Raw genomic sequence first — 23,312 nt, 5'->3', positions numbered from 1 at the left:
ACTTTTTCATTTCAACATGTCTACAATGTAAATAATAAATCATTCAAGAGCACACACAACATGCAAATACTGTATGAGCACGATGAAAGCTAAAATAAGTTTGTAAGTGGAGGTTTCTAGTCATCTGCAGAAATGTCTCAACTGTCATGTAAAGTAGTTCCTTATTGGAGTGCTGCAACATCTATTTACACGTATTTAAGAAAAATCTAAACAAAAAAGTCGACTGAAAACAGCCGTGTGAGATTAAAGCTGAACATAAAAAGCTGCAGGATTTTGTTTAAGTAACTACTTAAGAACAACACTAAACCGGAAAAATGACATTTGTATGTGCAGGTTCTGTGTGTGTTTCTTTAATACACTGTGTTAGTGTAATGTTACTTTTTTCTTCACCTGAGTGTAGAGTTCCTCTTGGCCGTGAGCGCACTCTGTGTTTTCGTGCTTTTTGACTTTCACCTGTGTGTACACCGTATCCTGCTGCTGTCCTCTGTACTGCACTGAGTCAGTGGATGCTTCATATCTCAGCACAGAGAAGTTGATCTCTCCATAATGGATGTTTTCTTCTTCTCCTTCTGATTTACTTGCTGGCTCTTCACTCACGTTTCTGGGGTTCCTGCTTGAAAATCAAATAGCCAAAATGAATAGAGTATCTTTCTGCTATTACAAACGCTGTGTAAACAATCTTGGTATCAAAATATAGCTAAACCTTGTAAACCTTGTTCATGAGCTGTTTAAGTATCAGAGTCAGAGTCAGAGACACTTTATTTATCCCCAAGGGGCAGTTAAGATAGATGATACCTTGCCGACCGTACATACAATACACAAACATCACACTGGCAAGACAGGTCAGGCTAGGTAGCACTGGCCACATGAGCAGCGACCTGGAACCAAAACAATGGAAAATGCACAACATGAGGAAAGACGAGGAGAAAAAAGAACTCCGCCCAGACTGAGCTCCAACGAGGAGATCAGTTTGAGAACAGAAAAAAAGCCCACCTCAGCACATAGCACATAAATCATCACATCTCACAACATAGAAGACATAAGCTTCGAAGGCATTTGGAGGGGGTGGGGGGGTAAGTGTAGGTCTGTGTCAGAGTACATGCATATGTGTGCGTGTGTGTGTCTGTTCCGTGTTCAGCCGAGAGAAAGTGTCCCTTCACTTGGTTGGGAAAAAGTCAACAATCTTCGGTCGACGCAGGTAGCCTTGAAGGAGGAGGGAGAGAGTCACAACATAGTCTTGTTATCTAAGGAAGAACTTTGTTATTCCCGTCAGCTTTTGCCTTGAGCATCCAGCTGGCACCAGGGGGGCCGCATGAGATGGAGATGGTAGTTGTTTTGGTTAGTGCGAAGAAACTGCTTCCAATTTTACAGTTGGTCTAATGTCTTTCACTGGTCACCAGGTCTCTCAGATCCTGTTGTTCTTCTCCAAGATCTTATCCATATTGCAAAGCCGTGAACTTCTTGAAGATCTTCCCATATGGTGTTCAATAAACACAGTCTGAGTACTCACAGCTTGCACATCGTCAATCATGTCGGCCAGCCTAATGCAGGTTTTGAATAGCTGTAACTAGGGATGGGTATCGTTTAGGTTTTATCCGATACCGGTGCCAAACCGGTACTTTTGAAACGGTGCCGGTGCTTAAACGGTGCTCAAACCGGTGCTTAAAGAATGGAGAACACAAAATTGGTCCAAAAACCTCTCATGTTCAGCTGTTTTTTTGTAAAAAGATAACAATGTTAGCCTTTTCTGCAGCTATGGGGCATATATGGTATCACTCTTGGCTGGAAGCAGTGCTTAAACAATGGAAAAAACACCAACTTTGTCCAAAAACCTCTCATGTTTAACTGTTTTCCACTTTTTCTTTGGTCATTTTAGCCTTTTTGGCCAGGGTGAAGGGAGTATCTGCCATCAAACAAGAAGACAGCCGCATGTAGCTATGATGATGTTTGCTAGTTCACCTTACATGCATTAATATAATAACGTGGTTAGCCTACTCAACGTAAATTACACATGAACAACATTAAGATACTCACGCAGAGAAGAACGGCTGCTGCTGCATCATCATCCTCATCATTTCTGCTACACTGGCAGGGCTAGGGGCCAGGACTCTCCTCTTCGTGTTTTTGGGGATGTTGCTAACTCCGGGTCTGATAACAGGCACCACACCCGTAGTAGATGTGCTCGGTGTGAGGTCTCGCAGCAAGCTATCAAATACAGCGCATTTCTTGGCTTTTAAAAAAAAACGCTATGCGTCGCCAGGTGTTTCATCGGATTCGAAGTGTTACCTCCTTTGACAGTATCACAGTATCAGCTTAAAGCACTTGTTGCTGCTGAGTTTGCATATTTTGCTGTGAAGTACAGCCAGACTTTTGACCGCTTGCCTTGGGCATTTTTAATCTGTAGCTCTGCTCTAAAAGAACGTACGTACCTGGACCCGCCTACTATCCTCGGAAACGTAAAATGATTGGCTAGAATCGAAAGTGTATCACAGCTCAGGAAAAAAAAAGCACTGAAATAAAGCACCGAAATGTGCGCTGCTTTTCGGTCTGGTTACTACCGTTTATGTCAGAACCGGTGCCATCATGGCACCGGACACCGGTACCCATCCCTAGCTGTAACTGCTTTCTTTGTTCTTCGATAAGCCACGTCTGAGCCAGCTCTGATCAGCCAGAACTCTGTTATCATCTTTCCGAATGGTAGATGTCATTCAGTGTCCTCTATCACGGGTGTCACCAGGCACGCGACACAATCGGGTATCCAGCAGCAAACGACTCTGAAGAACAATCGGGCTCTCCTGAGTAGGGATGGGTATCCTTTAGGTTTTATCCGATACCGGTGCAAAACTGGTACTTTTGAAACGGTGCCGGTGCTTAAACGGTGCTCGAACCTGTGCTTAAACAATGGACAACACAAACTTTGTCCTAAAACCTCTCGTGTTTAGCAGTTTTTTTTGTAAAAAGATAACAATGTTAGTCTTCTCTGCAGCTATAGGGCATATATGGTATCACTCTTGGCTGGAAGCAGTGCTTAAACATTGGAAAAACACCAACTTTGTCCAAAAACCTCTCATGTTTAACTGTTTTCCACTTTTTCTTTGGTCATTTTAGCCTTTTTAGCCAGGGTGAAGGGAGTATCTGCCATCAAACAAGAAGTCAGCCGCATGTAACTACAACGGTGTTTGCTAGTTCACCTTACATGCATTAATGTAATAACGTGGTCAGCGTACTCAATGTAAATTACACACGAATAACATTAAGCTACTGACCCAGAGAAGAACGGCTGCTGCTGCCATCATCATCCTCATCATTTCTGCTACACTGGCAGGGCTAGGGGCCAGGACTATACTCTTCGGGTTTTTGGGGGATGTTGCTAACTCCGGGTCCGATAACAGGCACCACACCCGCAGTAGATGTGTACGGTGCTCGGTCTTGCAGCAAGCTATCAAATACGATGCATTTCTCTGCTTTTAAAAAAACACTATGCGTCACCAGGTGTTTCATCAGATTCGAGGTGTTACCTCCTTTGCACAGTATCACAGTATCACCTTAAAGCACTTGTTGCAGGCTGCTGAGTTTGCATCTTTTGCTGTGAAGTACAGCCAGACTTCTGACCGCTTCGCCTTGGGCGTTTTTAATCTGTAGCTCTGCTCTAAAAGAACGTACGTACCTGGGCCAGCCTACTATCCTCGGAAAGGTAAAATGATTGGCTAGAATCCAAAGTGTATGACATCTCAGGGGGAAAAAAGCACAGAAATAAAGCACCGAAATGTGTGCAGCTTTTCGGTCTGGTTACTACCGTTTATGTCATGGCACCGGACACCGGTACCCATCCCTACTCCTGAGCCCAGGCTTTTCGTCTAGAGTAGAGTGCCAATATCCATTGAGGAACCAGTTGATCAGATCCACAATTCTTTGGGTTTTAGAGAACAAGACTGAGAAACTCTGAGGGTTAGAGTTAGACGAGATTAGACAAGGATATAGAAGCCAAGCAGGAAAGATAAGGGAGGGAGAGGGTGAGAGATCATATTTTCTGCTGTAATGTAATATTTACCAAACAAAGATAATCAGGCAGACGAGTAAGATGAACCCAAGGATTCCTCCAAGAATTAGCCATGTTGGGAAGGAGCTACCATTCTGCTCTCCTGAAAAACAAGATCAATAAGAAAAAACATTTCAGTTAAAGAGTTAAACAGAAGCCATATACGGATTCATTTTATATTTTGTATAGCTCTGTTTAGAAAAAAAGAAATAAACAAAGAGAAGACAACAGTAGATAAGATGAAGAAAAATTGGATAAGAACATGCAACACATTAGTGGTTTCGACCTAAATTTACCTCCAACAGTCACGTCAATCTCTGCTGATGTCTGATTACCCAGATCATTAGTGGCCACACAGTAATAAACTCCTCCATCTGTTACATTGAAGCTGTAAATCTCTCCTTCAGATACTTTCACAGCTCCATCTCTGCTCTTCTTGAACCAGGTGAAGTTGCTGACTGGAGGTTTGGCTCTGCTGGAGCAGGTCAGGTTCACCCAGCTGCCTGCTGACACCAAACCTGATGGACTGATGGATGCTGAGGTGTCTTTAGGAGCATCTGGAGAAATAAAAGAGAGAAAGTGATATCCCATATACCATGGTGTCCTGAAGGATTCAGTTCAACAACAAACTCTGATTGTCTTACATGAAACACTGAGAGTCTCGTCTGTCTTTGCTGTCTTGGTGTCGTTTTCTTGGTTCACAGGATATCTGGCAGAGCAGCTGATCTTCTTTCCATCATGTGTGTCTGACAGAGTGATGTTCTGCTGGATTTTAGTTGTAAAGCTTCCATCTGTGTTTTGCTCCATTTTGTTGTGAGAGTCTTGTTGGAGATTCCAGGTGAGTTGAGGAGGGGAGTGTGGACAGGGAGTGAGAGCTGAGCAGGTTATAGTGACAGACTCCTTCTCCTTCAGATCACCTGGGATTGTAATATTGGGCCTCCAAGGAGAATCTGTGGTTTCACATCAAAAACGTATTAACACTAAAGCATACATGCAGTTTGAACTACTATGGATTCTCAGTTTTGTCAATATAAACAACAACTGACAGTCAAATCGATTAAACCTGAAACATCACTGGTTAAAAGTGAGACATTTGATGTTTTTTGTTAATATGGACACATTTCTGCACCAAGAATTTCAAATTGTTCGTCTATAATGAAAAGAAAAAACATATCTACAAGAGGAACCACACACACAGCTGCTTTCTCTGGGCATGTTTGCAAAAAAATGAAATTTGGGTTGTTGTTACATTTACAAGAGTCCAAAGTGAAATTTGAACAAAATACTTTTATGTTTCCACGGTGAACTGAATTAAATCATCGACGATCTGCATGAAATTCAACAACTTAAAACTAGTTAATTGTATTCTTGTTGAGATGACATGATACAATTGAATAGGAGTGGTTAGTTGCCTGAACTTGTGATGTTACAAGATCACGTGAGATTTCCAACCACAGGAAAATCACTGGGGTTATGAGAGGCAGAAAAGCGTACACACTCCACATGTCTGCTGTTGCTATTGGTAAATGGACTGATTCTTATGTAGCATTTTTCTACTCTCCCAGACCATAAAGCGCTTTATACAACATGCCACACAAGCACTTTCTCAATGCTTTTAAGTGCTTTCAAACTAACATTCACACCTATTCATTCTACGATGGATGCATCGGACAGCAATTTTGCCCAAGGACTTTTGGCATGCAGACTGGTGGAGCCAAAGGTTGAACCAGCAACCTTCCAATCAGCAGACGACCTGCTCTACCTCCTGAACTACAGCCACCCATATTGTGGCTTAAAGCTCAATAACTGGCAGAGCAGCCAGTCTGAGCGGCCTGTCATAGACCTGTCGAGGACAAAGACGTAAAGAAAATTCTGTTTCAACCTTGTTGGCTTTAAGTAAATGATTCTAAATTGCCCATAGGTGTGAGTGTGAGTAGGAATGGTTATCTGTCTCCTTGCAACAGACTGGTGACCTGTGCAGGATGTGCTCCACCTCTCGCCCGATGACAGCTGAAATAAATCCCTGCCCCCTTGGATATCTGATGAGGAAAGGAGGAAAAGGACGGATGGAGTGACAGGTATGTTCTAAATCCATTAAATTGGAGGAAATCTGGGTATGTATTATTGGGCCTCCAAGAAGAATCTGTGGTTTCATATCACAAACATGTTAACACTAAAGAACAGTATATTACATACATGCAGTTTGAACTGCTGTGCATTCTCAGTTTGCTGAAGTAAACTAAAACTGACGTAGAAATGAATTAAATCTGAAAAAACATCTTCTTAAAAAAATTACAATAAATTTTCTCTTCTTTATCTCATATTATGTTCTTTTATAAATGATTTGTAAATGTCTGCATTCATTAAAGAGAGTGAGTATCAGAACAAAGGTTTATATTATTTTTTTGATATAAATGGATTAAAAACTTCAGTCTTTACCTCTGACTGTTATTTGAAGAGGATCATGTTGAGCTGTTGCCTTGAATGGTTCACTCTCTACTCTGAAGAAGTATGTGTTTGTGTAGTTTGTGGTTAAATTAGAAAACAGAGTGGTGCAGTCTCTCTGACTCAGGTTCCCAGTAATACTCATTGGATAGATGCTAACTGCTCCACTACCGTTGAAGATCACATTGTTTGGATTTTTGCCAAAGTCACCATTATTTTTAATCCACACTCCAAAGATTTCACTTTTGCTGTTAAATTTCTGTTCGTCTTTGGTGCTGAAGTTACATGGGATTTGCAAACAAGATCCACTCAGTGCTTCCATCTGCTTTGGTGCAGTCATGTAGAGTGCTATCCACTGAGAATAATCAGCCAAAGCACCTGTAAATACAGTTTCATTATTAACAAGCTGCTGTTCATTGTTTGTAAACTGTAAACATTTTCAATCACAACACAAAGCGCTGGCTCTGTCTTTCAGGTTGTTTTAAAATGGGTGAAAGTTAAATTACAAATGAATCCAATAATGTCTTTGAATAACAGAACAATCAGCTCACCTGAAACAAAGAGAACAGTCAGTAAAATGCTGACTGTCACCATCTTCATCTGGATTCACAAAATACAAACAAACAATAAAATCAACAAAAAAGTGAATGATAATGATTTAGTTATTATTTATATCTGTGGTGCTGTGTGCTTTGAAAATAGCTGAAATATTAAAACAAGGTAAAAATCACATGATGTGTCAGTCAGTTGACTGAAGGAAAAATAAGAAAAAGGTTAATTTATAAAGTTAATGAATACAATGAGTAAAATGTGTTTTACTGTAACATTAGGCAGTTTATAAGGAAGTTTATAAAGACGACATGCTCTTTAAGAAAGACAAGTTCAAAATAATAAATGTGTTTCAGTTTAGAAATTTAAGAAATAAAAGCAGTAAAATGTTTCTTTACCCCACATTACATCTGATGATTGTCTTATGAGTGAAACAAAGCAGCCTTCAGCAGAACTACTATAAACTGTAAAATACAAATGACCATCTGAGGAAGTACATGTAGAGACACCCACTGACTGTAGCGCTGCATAATGAAGTCTGTTTTCTGCCGCCTGCTTATTTCCTGTGAAAGAAGTCAGATGTTGCCCTTAAAGACATTTTTAACTTTTGGTCTGTCGAAGCCTCTGACCTTAACCTTACACAAGTGATTGAATCATTCTTAGTATGATATATATGTACAACCTGTGCTAACACAAATCATGATGATGGACTATGACAGACTGTATCTCTCTCTTTTTTTTTTTTTTTTTTTTTCTTTTTTTTTTTTGGCCTGTCCCGTTTGGCTCTTTTGCCATCAGAATTGTTGTCTAAAGGCAAAGAAAGATGCCCAACGGATTTACTTTACCAAACTGACCATCCCAGCCTTGCCGTAATGGTCCATTTGATTCACCTTTTATTGTTTATTTTATTTTCACTTACTGAATACGGGACAGACTTGACTGGGGGAAAGAAGGGGAGAAAGAAAGAGGGAAAGAGAAACAGCTGAGAAGAGGGACGGGGGAGAAGGGCAAAAGACAAAAACCAACAGAACGGGCAGAGAAAAAAAATGCATATATCAATCACCTGGATCACCTGCTGAGAAAGAAAAAAGAAAGCAAGCAGAAGAGAACAAGAGTAATAGAATAAACAACATCACAATGATATATGGGAATATGACAGTAAATACTAAATGTTAAACATTATTGTGCAACACATAAGATCAACAGAACACAGTGTGCTTTGAGGTAGGAGCCAAAAAGGGTGTAGTTTGTGGGTGTGATCACCCGTGTGTACACCTGTGAGCATGGACGCGCTTGTTTTTTGTTTTTTAAAAGGTTCCTTCATGTAATAATCTGCTAGAGGGTGTGGGGGGGCCACAGCCCCGTCCTCCAGGGCGTGAAGCAGGTGTGGAGGAGATCAAAACTCCAGACATCCAGAGGCCCCCAGAACACAAGAGACCAAGGAAGACCAACAGAGGGGCAGCTGCGCCACTCATTTACTCTGCACTTCTCTTCTGCTCTCAGTCTTGCACACTCAGTAGATACAATGAGAGTTCATACTCTCTGGGCCTTCACGTCTCGGCGTTACGCTGTTGCACACGTTGATCTGTGAATGCACTAAATCCTGCTTCTGTGTGCTGTCCTGCACTGAGACTAAAGAAGGTCTCTGCTTTGGTTTCATCATAATGAACATCTTCATTTTCTGCTGTTCTGACTGCTTCTTAAAAAAGACACACTCTGTGAAATCACACAGACCAAACACATCAAACAAGCCCTGTGCTGCAGCCAGAGATCAGGCTGACAGTGATTACCACAATAGACAATGAGGAGCTGGAGAAAAACTGTATTCCACCTTATTTTGTTTGTTTCTTCATCAGTTAATAATTATGCAACGAGTTGATACCATCTAAATAACCACTACAATGTGTGACAGTCGGCATATATCAGTAACGTGGTCAAACACAGAAACTAGCTCCGTGCGGTTGCAAACAAAAAAGGAAGTACAGACAGAGAACCCGCTACTTAAGAAGATGCAATCTTGCTTTAGTTGCAAAGCTGTTATAGGCCTGATGTGATGATACCAAATACAACACTGCAACAACAGTTTTGTCCTTTCTGCAAATATCCTGTAATAGACAACACAGTCAAACAACATTTTTACTAAATTGACTTAATTCCAAACATGCATAACAGCTTACAGAATACATACATCTCTCAGTATGAATGTCACATTATATCTGTAGACATCAAATATGCAGGTATTGTTAAGCTATGAGCAGTCACAGCACCACCACAGGAGCGATGCGGTAAATGGCCTGTATTTGTATAGCGCTTTTCTAGTCCCTAAGGACCCCAAAGCGCTTTACACAACCAGTCATCCACACACTGGTGATGGTAAGCTACATTGTAGCCACAGCCACCTTGGGGCGGACTGACAGAGGCGAGGCTGCCGGAACCTGGCGCCAACGGGCCCTCTGACCACCACCAGTAGGCGCAATGGGTGAAGTGTCTTGCCCAAGGACACAACGACTGAGACTGTCAAGCCGGTGCTTGAACCGGCAACCTTCCGATTACAAGGCGAACTCCCAACTCTTGAGCCACGATCGCCTCGGTGACACTCAGAGATGTTACAAAGGAATCCAGTGTTACTGCACAGCCCAACACACAACATTTGAGGTCAATAAATACAAAAAGGCATTTTATATTTTAGTTGCATGTCAAGAGCAGTAAATAAATATCTGAAAAAATAATAAATGTGCTTCATCTTCATTCTAGGAGAGTTTAAGACATTTGTACGAAAAAATATGTTTCGTTAGGGAAAGACATATTTCAGTCTATCATTTTTCAGGTGTTTTTATTTGTCATATTTAGTTTTTGACATTAAAGTTTCCAAAATATAACTTGAGTATTTCTTAGTTTTAAACTCGTCAGTTAGTCGACAAAGACATTAGTCGCCAGCAACATCCCTACAGAAAAACTAGTTAAAAGAATTGATAATGATTTATATAAAATGATTAATTTATTTGGGATTTAGACCCTTGTTACGCCCCCCCCCCCACCATGGCGGAGGCAAAGGTAGGAAGGAGACAGCAACACTGGACAACCACAATCAATGAAGGAGGAAGACCACAGAGCAGTTAGGTATCAGGCAGAATTTAATGGTTGGACAGTCAATCTTAACAACAGAGAAAAGGTGGGGGGGGAGGAGGACTGGGCGGTTGATCCAAATCAAAGAAAGTAATAAAACAAAAAGAGGTCGGTAGCTTCCAGGGCCTAGCCTAACTGAAAGAAAAATGCAAAACAAAAGGCCTACCTAGCTACTCGATAAAAGTCAGTGAAAACATACAAGGGTGGCATCAACCGCATAACCTAGTGTGTCTAACAGAGTAAAATCTACAACCAATGTATAGGGTACCCCGGCTTACCTGTCCAGCCTCCCACCACACACAACATACAGAAGCCTGTTCGCAAATGTTTGTCGAAGCAGAAGCCAGCAGCCCCCAGCTGGCCAGGGAGCGGCTCATTTGTAGTGTTCCTTGGAGTGTGATTGGCCAACTGAGCCCAGTCCAGCCAATAGACACCTGCCAATCAACTTCGAACTGGCCAATCAGAGGAGGCCTGACGCCTGAAAGATGAATAGAACACAAAACAGAGCACAAAAGCAAAGCCACACCCCTTGGCACGTAACACCCTGATGACCCATCATGTTAGAATGGAATACCAGAGATTGAACACGACCCCCTGAAGGCTAGAAGCTGGCGGGGATGAATTTGAAGGCTGAAGCTTGGATGGAGCTCTGAGGTGTCTGTGAAGTGGAGATGGGGAGGTGGTGTGTTGCACAAAGAGAGAATGACAGAGAGCACAAATGTAGAGCACACAAAGTGGTGGCTGATTGGCTCAAATAAGAATATGCTTGGACTAGAGTATAACTGTGTCAGTATAAGAAACAGGTAGTGATGTAAAGAGAAAAGCAGCCTAACACCCATGAAAGAGGGCAGATGAGTGATCACAGATCTTGTTGGACTTCTCTGCCCTCAGCTGTGGGCTTCTATTTATCCTATGCATCAAGCTAAACATTTATGGCTTCATTGAGCACTCAGGGAACTGTTGCATTCTTCAGAGCTTTTACTAATGTACCTTTTGTAGTACTTTCATTCTTGTGAAATGATTGCTTGGAGTAAAAGCTCCACTCCAGCCATTACATGGTTTTTCTGCTATTCCATTAGATGACGGGCCTTGACATGACCAGACCAGGAATACAAATATTTGTTGATACAAAGATTCAATTACTTAAAAGAAATGACTATGACTGGTGTTATAGCTACGTATGGCATTTGCAGGGAGTTTATAGATTAGCTGAACAGACCAAAGGGGGTGCTGCTGCCACTGTCACAAGTAATGGACTGGTTAGACTAAGAACGCAGACTCAGAGGATTAAGTTCAGTGTGTTTATTCACAGTGAAGCAACAACAGAATGTGACAACAGAAGGATTTCCAATTAATGATTCCAGGGCTCCAGTTCAGACAGGACCACAGAAAGTCTCTCTCTCAGTAACTCACTCTGAAGTGTTGACAGAAAAGTCCAGACAGGAGAGATAAAGAGAAAATGGTTAAGTCAGCATGGGACGACTGCAGGATCACAAGGAGACCATTCACATACAAGTGACTTTGCACTGTTAACAGATTCTGAGGTTGTAGAGCTAGATCATCAGTGTAATTAAAATCACCTACCAAAGGAATTTGGTTTAATTTTGCAACAATGTATTAAAACAGATCAAAGAATTCATTCAGAAAGTCATCACAGGTGGATAATACTACAGCAAACTGGACTTTCATGGTTAACTTTGAAGGAATGAAATGAGCTCAGAGTAAATGTATCATAACTGAAGTTGTACTTGTAAATCACTGCTATTCCCCCAATGCAGCCTGAACACTTCAGGGCATTACAAATGTTCTTTTGTGTAGTCCACAAAGGGGGCAGCAGAAGCTGTTATTCAATAGTCAAGTCAAGTCAAGTCAAGTCATCTTTATTTATATAGCACATTTAAAAGACATCAAGTGTCGGCCAAAGTGCTGAACAGAGGGATAATATAATAAAAGAATTGAAATAGAAAGAAAACATTTTAAAAAAGAATTGTAAGACATGTAAGAGTATATAGCATATAATGTACATGCAAATATGCACATACATATACAAAACTGTACACATTCACACACAAGCACACATATGTGAATATAACGTATATACACATACAACACCATCCATAATATAAGAGACCAAATAGACAGAATAAAAAAAGATATCAAAGAGATCTGAAAGCCTTGGAAAATAAGTAGGTCTTGAGAATCGATTTAAAGACTTCCAAGGATGAAGAGAATTTTATGAAGGGGGGAAGACTATTCCAGAGTCTCGGGGCGGCAATGGAGAAAGCCCTGTCCCCTCTAGATTTGAGCTGGGAGCGTGGAACTGATAAAACCATCTGACTGGAGGAGAGCAGAGATCGAGTGGGTAAGTGCAGGCTAAGAAGATCTGAAATGTAACCTGGAGCCAAACCATGGAGAGCTTTAAAAACAAATAGTAAAACCTTAAAATTGATTCTATAGTAATAGCAAGAACACAGCTGTACCTGTAATAGAGTGTAAAATTGCGTGCATCTCCACACATTATGCTGGATCAGTCTTACAGAAGTGTGGTGTTAGATCAATATTCATGGATACACTATAAAAAAATAAGATGGTCAGGCTGAAGCAGCCCCTGTTTAACAGACTCAGGGCAGCGAAGGAATGATATGAAATTATCCACAAAGTAAATGTTTCGATTTCTGCAACAGCATCTCTACATTCAAAGTAAAATGGTCATGCACAACTGTTGAAAGTCACTGAATGGAATTAAGTGATAATTGAAGGTGGAGTTTTTCCTCCTGTGGAAACTTTAGTTGATGTGTTGTGATGTGACTCTGTTCATCTGACAGCTTTCAGTATCTGGTTTGTTGGAGAATCTTGATCTGAACCAGCTGAAGGGAAAAAACAGAATCAAATCAAAGAAACCAGAAAGACTGAATTATGTTGTTTTACGACGAGTTAGTTGGTTTCAAATGCGTGTGTCACAGAAACATTTGTCTCACCACTCAAATACGATCAGTGTGCTCACGAGCATTATGATTCCCACAGTCTTCACTATAGTGTAGACACCAACCAGGTTTCCACCTGTAATGCAGAAAACAGTAAATAAGATTGTTTTAGGTGAAAAAATAGTTTTCAAGTCTAACACATGGACAACCACATGTTGCAGGATACAATACAAGATTTGAACTTCATGAAGCTAAATTTGCTTCCTTTTCAACTCACTTTTAAGAAATACCTCAAAAAATGATTAAAAAATAAATAAAAAAAACAGCTAAATGCTGAGTAACTTTACCTCCAACAGTCATGTTAATCTCTGCTGATGTCTGATTACCCAGATCATTAGTGGCCACACAGTAATAAACTCCTCCATCTGTTACATTGAAGCTGTAAATCTCTCCTTCAGATACTTTCACAGCTCCATCTCTGCTCTTCTTGAACCAGGTGAAGCTGCTGACTGGAGGTTTGGCTCTGCTGGAGCAGGTCAGGTTCACCCAGCTGCCTGCTGACACCAAACCTGATGGACTGATGGATGCTGAGGTGTCTTTAGGAGCATCTGGAGAAATAAAAGAGAGAAAGTGATATCCCATATACCATGGTGTCCTGAAGGATTCAGTTCAACAACAAATTCTGATTGTCTTACATGAAACACTGAGAGTCTCTTCTGTTTCTTCTGTCTTGGTGTCTTTTCCTTGGTTCACAGGATATCTGGCAGAGCAGCTGATCTTCTTTCCATCATGTGTGTCTGACAGAGTGATGTTCTGCTGGATTTTAGTTGTAAAGCTTCCATCTGTGTTTTGCTCCATTTTGTTGTGAGAGTCTTGTTGGAGATTCCAGGTGAGTTGAGGAGGGGAGTGTGGACAGGGAGTGAGAGCTGAGCAGGTTATAGTGACAGACTCCTTCTCCTTCAGATCACCTGGGATTGTAATATTGGGCCTCCAAGGAGAATCTGTGGTTTCACATCACAAACGTATTAACACTAAAGCATACATGCAGTTTGAACTACTATGGATTCTCAGTTTTGTCAATATAAACAACAACTGACAGTCAAATCGATTAAACCTGAAACATCACTGGTTAAAAGTGAGACATTTGATGTTTTTTGTTAATATGGACACATTTCTGCACCAAGAATTTCAAATTGTTCGTCTATAATGAAAAGAAAAAACATATCTACAAGAGGAACCACACACACAGCTGCTTTCTCTGGGCATGTTTGCAAAAAAATGAAATTTGGGTTGTTGTTACATTTACAAGAGTCTAAAGTGAAATTTGAACAAAATACTTTTATGTTTCCACGGTGAACTGAATTAAATCATCGACGATCTGCATGAAATTCGGCAACTTAAAACTAGTTAATTGTATTCTTGTTGAGATGACATGATACAATTGAGTAGGAGTGGTTAGTTGCCTGAACTTGTGATGTTACAAGATCACGTGAGATTTCCAACCACAGGAAAATCACTGGGGTTATGAGAGGCAGAAAAGCATACACACTCCACATGTCTGCTGTTGCTATTGGTAAATGGACTGATTCTTATGTAGCATTTTTCTACTCTCCCAGACCATAAAGCGCTTTATACAACATGCCACACAAGCACTTTCTCAATGCTTTTAAGTGCTTTCAAACTAACATTCACACCTATTCATTCTATGATGGATGCATCGGACAGCAATTTAGTATTTTGCCCAAGGATTTTTGGCATGCAAACTGGTGGAGCCAAAGGTTAAACCAGCAACCTTCCAATCAGCAGACGACCTGCTCTACCTCCTGAACTACAGCCACCCATATTGTGGCTTAAAGCTCAATAACTGGCAGAGCAGCCAGTCTGAGCGGCCTGTCATAGACCTGTCGAGGACAAAGACGTAAAGAAAATTCTGTTTCAACCTTGTTGGCTTTAAGTAAATGATTCTAAATTTCCCATAGGTGTGAGTGTGAGTAGGAATGGTTATCTGTCTCCTTGCAACAGACTGGTGACCTGTGCAGGATGTGCTCCACCTCTCGCCCGATGACAGCTGAAATAAATCCCTGCCCCTTTGGATATCTGATGAGGAAAGGAGGAAAAGGACGGATGGAGTGACAGGTATGTTCTAAATCCATTAAATTGGAGGAAATCTGGGTATGTATTATTGGGCCTCCAAGAAGAATCTGTGGTTTCATATCACAAACATATTAACACTAAAGAACAGTATATTACATACATGCAGTTTGAACTGCTGTGCATTCTCAGTTTGCTGAAGTAAACTAAAACTGACGTAGAAATGAATTAAATCTGAAAAAACATCTTCTTAAAAAAAATTACAATAAATTTTCTCTTCTTTATCTCATATTATGTTCTTTTATAAATGATTTGTAAATGTCTGCATTCATTAAAGAGAGTGAGTATCAGAACAAAGGTTTGTATTATTTTTTGATATAAATGGATTAAAAACTTCAGTCTTTACCTGTGACTGTTATTTGAAGAGGATCATGTTGAGCTGTTGCCTTGAATGGTTCACTCTCTACTCTGAAGAAGTATGTGTTTGTGTAGTTTGTGGTTAAATTAGAAAACAGAGTGGTGCAGTCTCTCTGACTCAGGTTCCCAGTAATACTCATTGGATAGATGCTAACTGCTCCACTACTGTTGAAGATCACATTGTTTGGATTTTTGCCAAAGTCACAATTATTTTTAATCCACACTCCAAAGATTTTTCTTTTGCTGTTAAATTTCTGTTCGTCTTTGGGTCTGAAGTTACATGGGATTTGCAAACAAGATCCACTCAGTGCTTCCATCTGCTTTGGTGCAGTCATGTAGAGTGCTATCCACTGAGAATAATCAGCCAAAGCACCTGTAAATACAGTTTCATTATTAACAAGCTGCTGTTCATTGTTTGTAAACTGTAAACTGTAAACTGTTTACATTTTCAATCACAACACAAAGCGCTGGCTCTGTGTTTCAGGTTGTTTTAAAGTGGGTGAAAGTTAAATTACAAATGAATCCAATAATGTCTTTGAATAACAGAACAATCAGCTCACCTGAAACAAAGAGAACAGTCAGTAAAATGCTGACTGTCACCATCTTCATTTGGATTCACAAAATACAAACAAACAATAAAATCAACAAAAAAGTGAATGATAATGATTTAGTTATTATTATTTATATCTGTGGTGCTGTGTGCTTTGAAAATAGCTGAAATATTAAAACAAGGTAAAATCACATGATGTGTCAGTCAGTTGACTGAAGGAAAAATAAGAAAAAGGTTAATTTATAAAGTTAATGAATACAATGAGTAAAATGTGTTTTACTGTAACATTAGGCAGTTTGTAAGGAAGTTTATAAAGACGACATGCTCTTTAAGAAAGACAAGTTCAAAATAATAAATGTGTTTCAGTTTAGAAAGTTAAGAAATAAAAGCAGTAAAATGTTTCTTTACCCCACATTAGATCTGATGATTGTCTTATGAGTGAAACAAAGCAGCCTTCAGCAGAACTACTATAAACTGTAAAATACAAATGATCATCTGAGGAAGTACATGTAGAGACACCCACTGACTGTAGCGCTGCATAATGAAGTCTGTTTTGTGCCGCCTGCTTATTTCCTGTTAAAAAAGTCAGATGTTGCCCTTAAAGACATTTTTAACTTTTGGTCTGTCGAAGCCTCTGACCTTAACCTTACACAAGTGATTGAATCATTCTTAGTATGATATATATGTACAACCTGTGCTAACACAAATCATGATGATGGACTATGACAGACTGTATCTCTCTCTTTTTTTTTTTTTTTTTTTTCTTTTTTTTTTTTGGCCTGTCCCGTTTGGCTCTTTTGCCATCAGAATTGTTGTCTAAAGGCAAAGAAAGATGCCCAACGGATTTACTTTACCAAACTGACCATCCCAGCCTTGCCGTAATGGTCCATTTGATTCACCTTTTATTGTTTATTTTATTTTCACTTACTGAATACGGGACAGACTTGACTGGGGGAAAGAAGGGGAGAAAGAAAGAGGGAAAGAGAAACAGCTGAGAAGAGGGACGGGGGAGAAGGGCAAAAGACAAAAACCAACAGAACGGGCAGAGAAAAAAAATGCATATATCAATCACCTGGATCACCTGCTGAGAAAGAAAAAAGAAAGCAAGCAGAAGAGAACAAGAGTAATAGAATAAACAACATCACAATGATATATGGGAATATGACAGTAAATACTAAATGTTAAACATTATTGTGCAACACATAAGATCAACAGAACACAGTGTGCTTTGAGGTAGGAGCCAAAAAGGGTGTAGTTTGTGGGTGTGATCACCCGTGTGTACACCTGTGAGCATGGACGCGCTTGTTTTTTGTTTTTTAAAAGGTTCCTTCATGTAATAATCTGCTAGAGGGTGTGGGGGGGCCACAGCCCCGTCCTCCAGGGCGTGAAGCAGGTGTGGAGGAGATCAAAACTCCAGACATCCAGAGGCCCCCAGAACACAACAGACCAAGGAAGACCAACAGAGGGGCAGCTGCGCCACTGTCCCGGAAAGAGCTGAGGAGAGTCCCAGATGAGGGCTCACTCAGCAGCCGCGGAGCAGAAGCCAGGGAGAGTTGCAGTGACGCGCCCGTGAGCTCTGCCTGAGTGACCGAGCCCCAGGCCGAGAGGCCGGGGGCACCCCACCTCCGAAGTGGCCCGAGCGAGCCCCAGGCTCCAGCCCCGATAAGCGGCCGCCAAGGAGTGAGCCGGTGTGTACCTGGACGCCCATCCCCGGACACAAAGAACCACCAACGCACCGATGTCTGAGGGGGTCTGCCACTGGCAGGGGAAGTGGTGGTAGGGGGAGATAGGCCTCCAAACCTTGGAGGGCCTGAGATGTCCCCAGAGAGGTGGCGCCTGACACCCAACCTGACATATAGACACAGACATACAGGCACACACAGATACAAACATCCATTCCCACCCTCATGCTCTCATATGCACTTACTCCACACTCAACCAACGTGGAGACAGACATAAAGAGACGTTGTACACACGATCACACTCCCCAAGCGTACTCTACAAACCGGGTCTAGGTGCCCCCGCCCCTGGAGGGGGGAACTGCACCCAGACCCAGGTGGTGTTTCCCTTTTCCCTGCGGTGGGGGGAGGCAGACCGCCCCGACTCCACAGCAGCAGGAAGGCTCCACACTCCAGACCGCAGTCGGACGGCCAACTCCTCCTCCTAGTCCTAGCCCCCCTGCTCCAGCAGGTCGCAGAGAACGGGGGTGAGAGAAGACTCCAAACCTCCCTCCACCCGCTCATTGTAATGTTGATGCATGTGTGTTCTAAGGTGCATTTAAAACCCAGGAGGGCTTGGAGCTACCTGCCAGAGAGCAGCAGGTAAGCGCATGGTCCCTCCTGCTAGCCCTCAATGTCTACGTGTATTTAAAATTGAGAGGTGGGCAACGATGCCAGGGGTGGGGTGTACACCCTGATGGTACTTTGGACTCCGTGTATCGTGCCCACCCCCAAGATCCTATATGTATGTGTAATGAGAGTGTGAGTAATGTGAATGTCTAAGTTGTGGGGAAAAAAAAAAGACTGTATCTCTCTCGCTCTACACACACACGTTATCTGGACGTCCAGTATCAAGTGTTGCTTGCCTTTGACTGCTGGGCCCTGAGAGGCCATGCGTGTGCTGCTGGAGTGGTGATACTGGAAGATAGAAGTGGCAAAGCTGTGGGACCTGTTTATTCTGCTGTTTGGTAAAGTGTTTCATTTATTAGTAGAAGCTTGGTAAAGGTTTTGAATTAAATTTTCTCCTTCAAGCAATGGAAACACAAAATTGAATTCAATGTAATTGTTCTGTGAGGTATTTGGCTACAGAGGATCCTTGTGGTGAATCATCAATCGTGTAGCACAGAGGTTCCCTGATGTTCCAACTTCTGGCTCGCTGATGTCATAAAATGTATGTTTTAGGTCATTTATATCAGGGAGGGTAAGAAATGTTGGTGAGATCAGTAACAGCATGCTGAGGCTGAACTCCTCCAACCTACGCGTGCCGCTGTGTCTCCAGCTCCTGGTTGAACCTTTCCAATGGACCTTTTAATTGGGACGTATTCAGAGGGAACATTTCTCTGTAACAACATTTGTTCAACTGCACACTCATTTACTCTGCACTTCTCTTCTGCTCTCAGTCTTGCACACTTACTTGCACACTCAGTAGATACAATGAGAGTTCATACTCTCTGGGCCTTCACGTCTCGGCGTTACGCTGTTGCACACGTTGATCTGTGAATGCACTAAATCCTGCTTCTGTGTGCTGTCCTGCACTGAGACTAAAGAAGGTCTCTGCTTTGGTTTCATCATAATGAACATCTTCATTTTCTGCTGTTCTGACTGCTTCTTAAAAAAGACACACTCTGTGAAATCACACAGACCAAACACATCAAACAAGCCCTGTGCTGCAGCCAGAGATCAGGCTGACAGTGATTACCACAATAGACAATGAGGAGCTGGAGAAAAACTGTATTCCACCTTATTTTGTTTGTTTCTTCATCAGTTAATAATTATGCAACGAGTTGATACCATCTAAATAACCACTACAATGTGTGACAGTCGGCATATATCAGTAACGTGGTCAAACACAGAAACTAGCTCCGTGCGGTTGCAAACAAAAAAGGAAGTACAGACAGAGAACCTGCTACTTAAGAAGATGCAATCTTGCTTTAGTTGCAAAGCTGTTATAGGCCTGACGTGATGATACCAAATACAACACTGCAACAACAGTTTTGTCCTTTCTGCAAATATCCTGTAATAGACAACACAAGATAATTACTTATCACAGTCAAACAACCTTTTTACTAACTTAAGTTAATTCCAAACATGCATTGCAGCTTACAGAATACATATAACTCTCAGTATGAATGTCACATTATATCTGTAGACATCAAATATGCAGGTATTGTTAAGCTATGAGCAGTCACAGCACCACCACAGGAGCGATGCGGTAAATGGCCTGTATTTGTATAGCGCTTTTCTAGTCCCTAACCGGCAACCTTCCGATTACAAGGCGAACTCCCAACTCTTGAGCTGCACAGCCCAACACACAAAATTTGAGGTCAATAAATACAAAAAGGCATTTTATATTTTAGTTGCATGCCAAGAGCAGTAAATAAAAAAAATATCTGAAAAAATAATAAATGTGCTTCATCTTCATTCTAGGAGAGTTCAAGACATTTGTACAAAAAAATATGTTTCATCAGGGAAAGACATATTTCAGTGTAAATAAACTGCTTTTGTGACTTCAATTTAATGCCTCCTTTTTAAAAGAGTTTATTTTCAAGTTGTGTGGAAGCACTGCTGACACTAACTTGTATATACATCACACATGAACATGTCAGGGCTAACAGATGGATTCAAGTGCAGACTGCGTTGTGGTAAGCACAAGGTTGACAATTTATTAACACAGAAGGGAAACCATAGTGATGTGTATATAGAGTGAATGGGGCAGGAAGGAATCCACACTTGCTCTCCACTCAATCCAAACTCCGCCACTCCTCTTCTCACGCACACTCGCCCACAGCCACTCTCGCTCCAAATTCCACTTGTGTCGACACACACAGGGATCAGGGTCCACCACCAGTTCCGGGGAGATCTAAACACAAAGAGTCCGATTAGATCAATACGCCACACAATACCGAGAGAGTTTCTTTGAGGAGAACTGAGAGCACGAACACGTGAGGTTCAACGTTCCAGTGCTGACTTAAATAGGCAAGGGAGACTCCGCCTGATCAGCAATAGGTGTAGTAATCACCGCAGGTGCGTGGGCCAAGGGTGAGAGCCCACAATGACCTCCACCCAGGGAAGCAGGAGAGAAAAGAAAACAATCCTGTGGCCAACATGAGTGAGCCGGAGAGGCACAGGGACCATGACAGAACAATCTGAACATGATGAAGAGAACATCCACACATTTCTTCTGCACCAGGAGGTGTTGTTTTAAGTCTGTCCAAAATAAGAACCATGTTGTTGATATTGTAACTAGGGCAGTTAACTTTATCTGGGCAAGAGTTCTGAGTAATAGAAGGCTTGGTTCACTTTTGATTCACTAAAGCGGAGCACTTCATGTTACTAACACTGCTGGGTTTTAATTCTTCTCTCAGAGAGGAGAGCTTCCCATACATAAGGAGACATACCCAGAAGATGTTGTTGCATCAGTTATGCTTAGACCTGGGGCCCGTTCTTCGTACCTCGCTAAGTAGGTTAGCCGGATTAGATTGTTGACGATTTCGCGTGATCCTGGATCAGTCGGTTCCCCGAAGCTCATCCGGGACTTGCTGTCATAGCAACAGAGCCGTAAGCGTAAACCTGCTCGGGAGCAGGTTTACTTTATGTAAACAGGATTAGATCGCGGCCACGCAGGTATGTCCGCGTCATCATACGAAAGCAACAGCGACATTCCGCCACCGTTTCACCACAAATAAATAACATCAATGTAACTAAAGATAATGCAGCACTTGATCCTTTTATTGATTCCACACAGATACATACAGGTCAGTCCCTAAAAAAAGGGAAATGTACGAGTAATCACGCTATGGCATGTAGGTGATCACGCCAGATGCAACACACATTCCACAGTAGAGGAATAGCAAATTACGTCGTGTAATCAAGATGACAGACCACGGCTATAAAAGCGAAGGTGGAAGTGGGAAGTTTGTCGCAGCCATGTCCTGTCCGTTTCTACGCGAGCCACCCATTGCGGAAGGTGCAAGAGTGATAAGGAGAGTGTTCAGAATCCAACGTATATTGCGGGATAGACAGGATCCTTTAGCACAGCGCGACAGTGTGCTCATAGAGAGATACCGATTTTCCCGTGAGGGTATCATCTACCTAACCAACTTGCTGGATCCCCATGTTAAGAGTACCACCCACCGTAGTCGGGCATTAACAACTGCACAAACTGTGTGCATTGCCTTGCGCTACTTTGCGAGTGGCACGTTCCTGTACACTTGTGGAGACGCAGAGAACGTTGGGAAAAGTGCCGTCTGCCGGGCCATTCGCAAAGTGTACCTGGCACTCAAGCATTTCCTGGGTGTGTTTGTGGTTTTTCCAAGCCACTTAAGACCACAGGTCGTCAAACAGGGCTTTTTCGCCATTGCAGGTACAGTAAATTGGATAGTGAATGTGATGCAATCATGACCTATGTCGGTAACTGTAGCTCCAACGTCCGCAGGCTTCCCGAATGTGATTGGCACCATAGACTGCACACACATTGCGATCAAGGCCCCCCCAGGCCCCACTGAAGGGGACTTTGTCAACCGAAAGGGGGGCCACAGTATAAATGTGCAGGTGAGCAATACTAACACTCCAGATGGCAATATACGATGGGAGGAGTGTGGTCACACATAATGGAATCCCACAGATGGTGTGTGACTCGATGTGCCATATCACAAATGTGGAAGCAAAATGGCCCGGATCAGTGCATGACTCACGGATCTTCAGAGAGTCAGGGTTATGCACATCATTTGAGCGTGGTAAGTAAAAGAGGCTTATGTTGATGCCACATACTCATGTCGGGCCTAACATAACAGCATTTCTTCATTACACAGGGGCCTACGATGGGATCCTCCTCGGAGATAGAGGTTATGCATGCAGGCAGTACTTCATGACACCGTTCCCTGACCCCAACCCTGGGCCACAAACCCGCTACAATGCAGCCCTAGCCAGGACAAGGGCACGCATTGAAATGACCTTTGGGCAACTGAAGGAACGATTCCAGTGTCTAAAACGCCTGAGGGTTGCACCTGACAGGGCATGTGACATTATTGTTGCATGTGCCGTACTGCACAACATTGCCACCATCAGAAGAGAGAGGACCCCCGTGGTGGAGGTGCAGCCTGATGATGACCTCCAGCCAGTGCACCTGGACCAACCTAGTGGCAGAGCTGCACAGGACAGGATTGTGCAACACAATTTCGCATAATAAAAACATGACATGACACATTTTCTATTGACGTTTATTTGAGCATCGTTGTCTGTCCCACCACACACAGGCCAGTCATCAGTTGCCTGGGAAAACAGAGCATGTATACTGCGTCACGCAGGGTCAGCAATAGTGCTCCGTATGAACATGTATTCCTACTTACTCTGGAGTTCCTTTTGAAGCACCTCGATTTCCAATTGTAGTTTATGCCTCATTAGGGCTTGTAGTTCGATCTCACCTAGGAGCTTTTGTTTCTTCAGCTCAGTAT

The 23,312-nt window shown here is 42.1% G+C and overlaps 2 protein-coding genes across 2 annotated transcripts; both read right to left on the bottom strand.

The window, feature by feature from the left end:
- Positions 1-21: 21 nt before the first annotated feature.
- Positions 22-7,080, bottom strand: LOC147322445 (B-cell receptor CD22-like). Its single transcript, XM_086306927.1, has 6 exons — positions 7,036-7,080; positions 6,479-6,862; positions 4,684-4,989; positions 4,336-4,596; positions 4,052-4,142; positions 22-613 (listed from the first exon to the last, which is right to left on the bottom strand). Exons 1-6 carry the CDS (start codon positions 7,076-7,078, stop codon positions 364-366), a joined length of 1,335 nt encoding a protein of 444 aa, XP_086163053.1. The 5' UTR covers positions 7,079-7,080; the 3' UTR covers positions 22-363.
- Positions 7,081-13,296: 6,216 nt separating this feature from the next.
- On the bottom strand, positions 13,297-16,235 carry LOC147322444 (myelin-associated glycoprotein-like). Its single transcript, XM_086306933.1, has 4 exons — positions 16,152-16,235; positions 15,581-15,964; positions 13,779-14,084; positions 13,297-13,691 (listed from the first exon to the last, which is right to left on the bottom strand). Exons 1-4 carry the CDS (start codon positions 16,198-16,200, stop codon positions 13,375-13,377), a joined length of 1,056 nt encoding a protein of 351 aa, XP_086163059.1. The 5' UTR covers positions 16,201-16,235; the 3' UTR covers positions 13,297-13,374.
- Between the last annotated feature and the right edge of the window lie 7,077 nt (positions 16,236-23,312).

The sequence above is a fragment of the Aulonocara sp. 'chitande type north' Nkhata Bay genome, linkage group LG9 (assembly GCF_057382095.1).
Source record: "Aulonocara sp. 'chitande type north' Nkhata Bay isolate Kocher_YH1m ecotype deep benthic linkage group LG9, A_spYH_male_GT1.1, whole genome shotgun sequence".
Taxonomy (NCBI): Eukaryota; Metazoa; Chordata; class Actinopteri; order Cichliformes; family Cichlidae; genus Aulonocara; species Aulonocara sp. 'chitande type north' Nkhata Bay.
Note: the sequence above shows the minus strand (reverse complement) of the source record. Positions and strands in the feature narration are given on the sequence as shown.

Bases quoted from the DNA above. Each gene is read 5' to 3' on its own strand.
- LOC147322445 (XM_086306927.1), bottom strand. From the start codon at position 7,078: ATGGTGACAGTCAGCATTTTACTGACTGTTCTCTTTGTTTCAG. The intron at 4,990-6,478 runs GTAAAGACTGAA...GTGAAACCACAG, and splicing joins TCTTCAAATAACAGTCAGAG to ATTCTCCTTGGAGGCCCAAT. The intron at 4,143-4,335 runs GTAAATTTAGGT...CTTGTTTTTCAG, and splicing joins GATTGACGTGACTGTTGGAG to GAGAGCAGAATGGTAGCTCC.
- LOC147322444 (XM_086306933.1), bottom strand. From the start codon at position 16,200: ATGAAGATGGTGACAGTCAGCATTTTACTGACTGTTCTCTTTGTTTCA. The intron at 15,965-16,151 runs GTGAGCTGATTG...CTGTATTTACAG, and splicing joins GACTGTTCTCTTTGTTTCAG to GTGCTTTGGCTGATTATTCT. The intron at 14,085-15,580 runs GTAAAGACTGAA...GTGAAACCACAG, and splicing joins TCTTCAAATAACAGTCACAG to ATTCTCCTTGGAGGCCCAAT.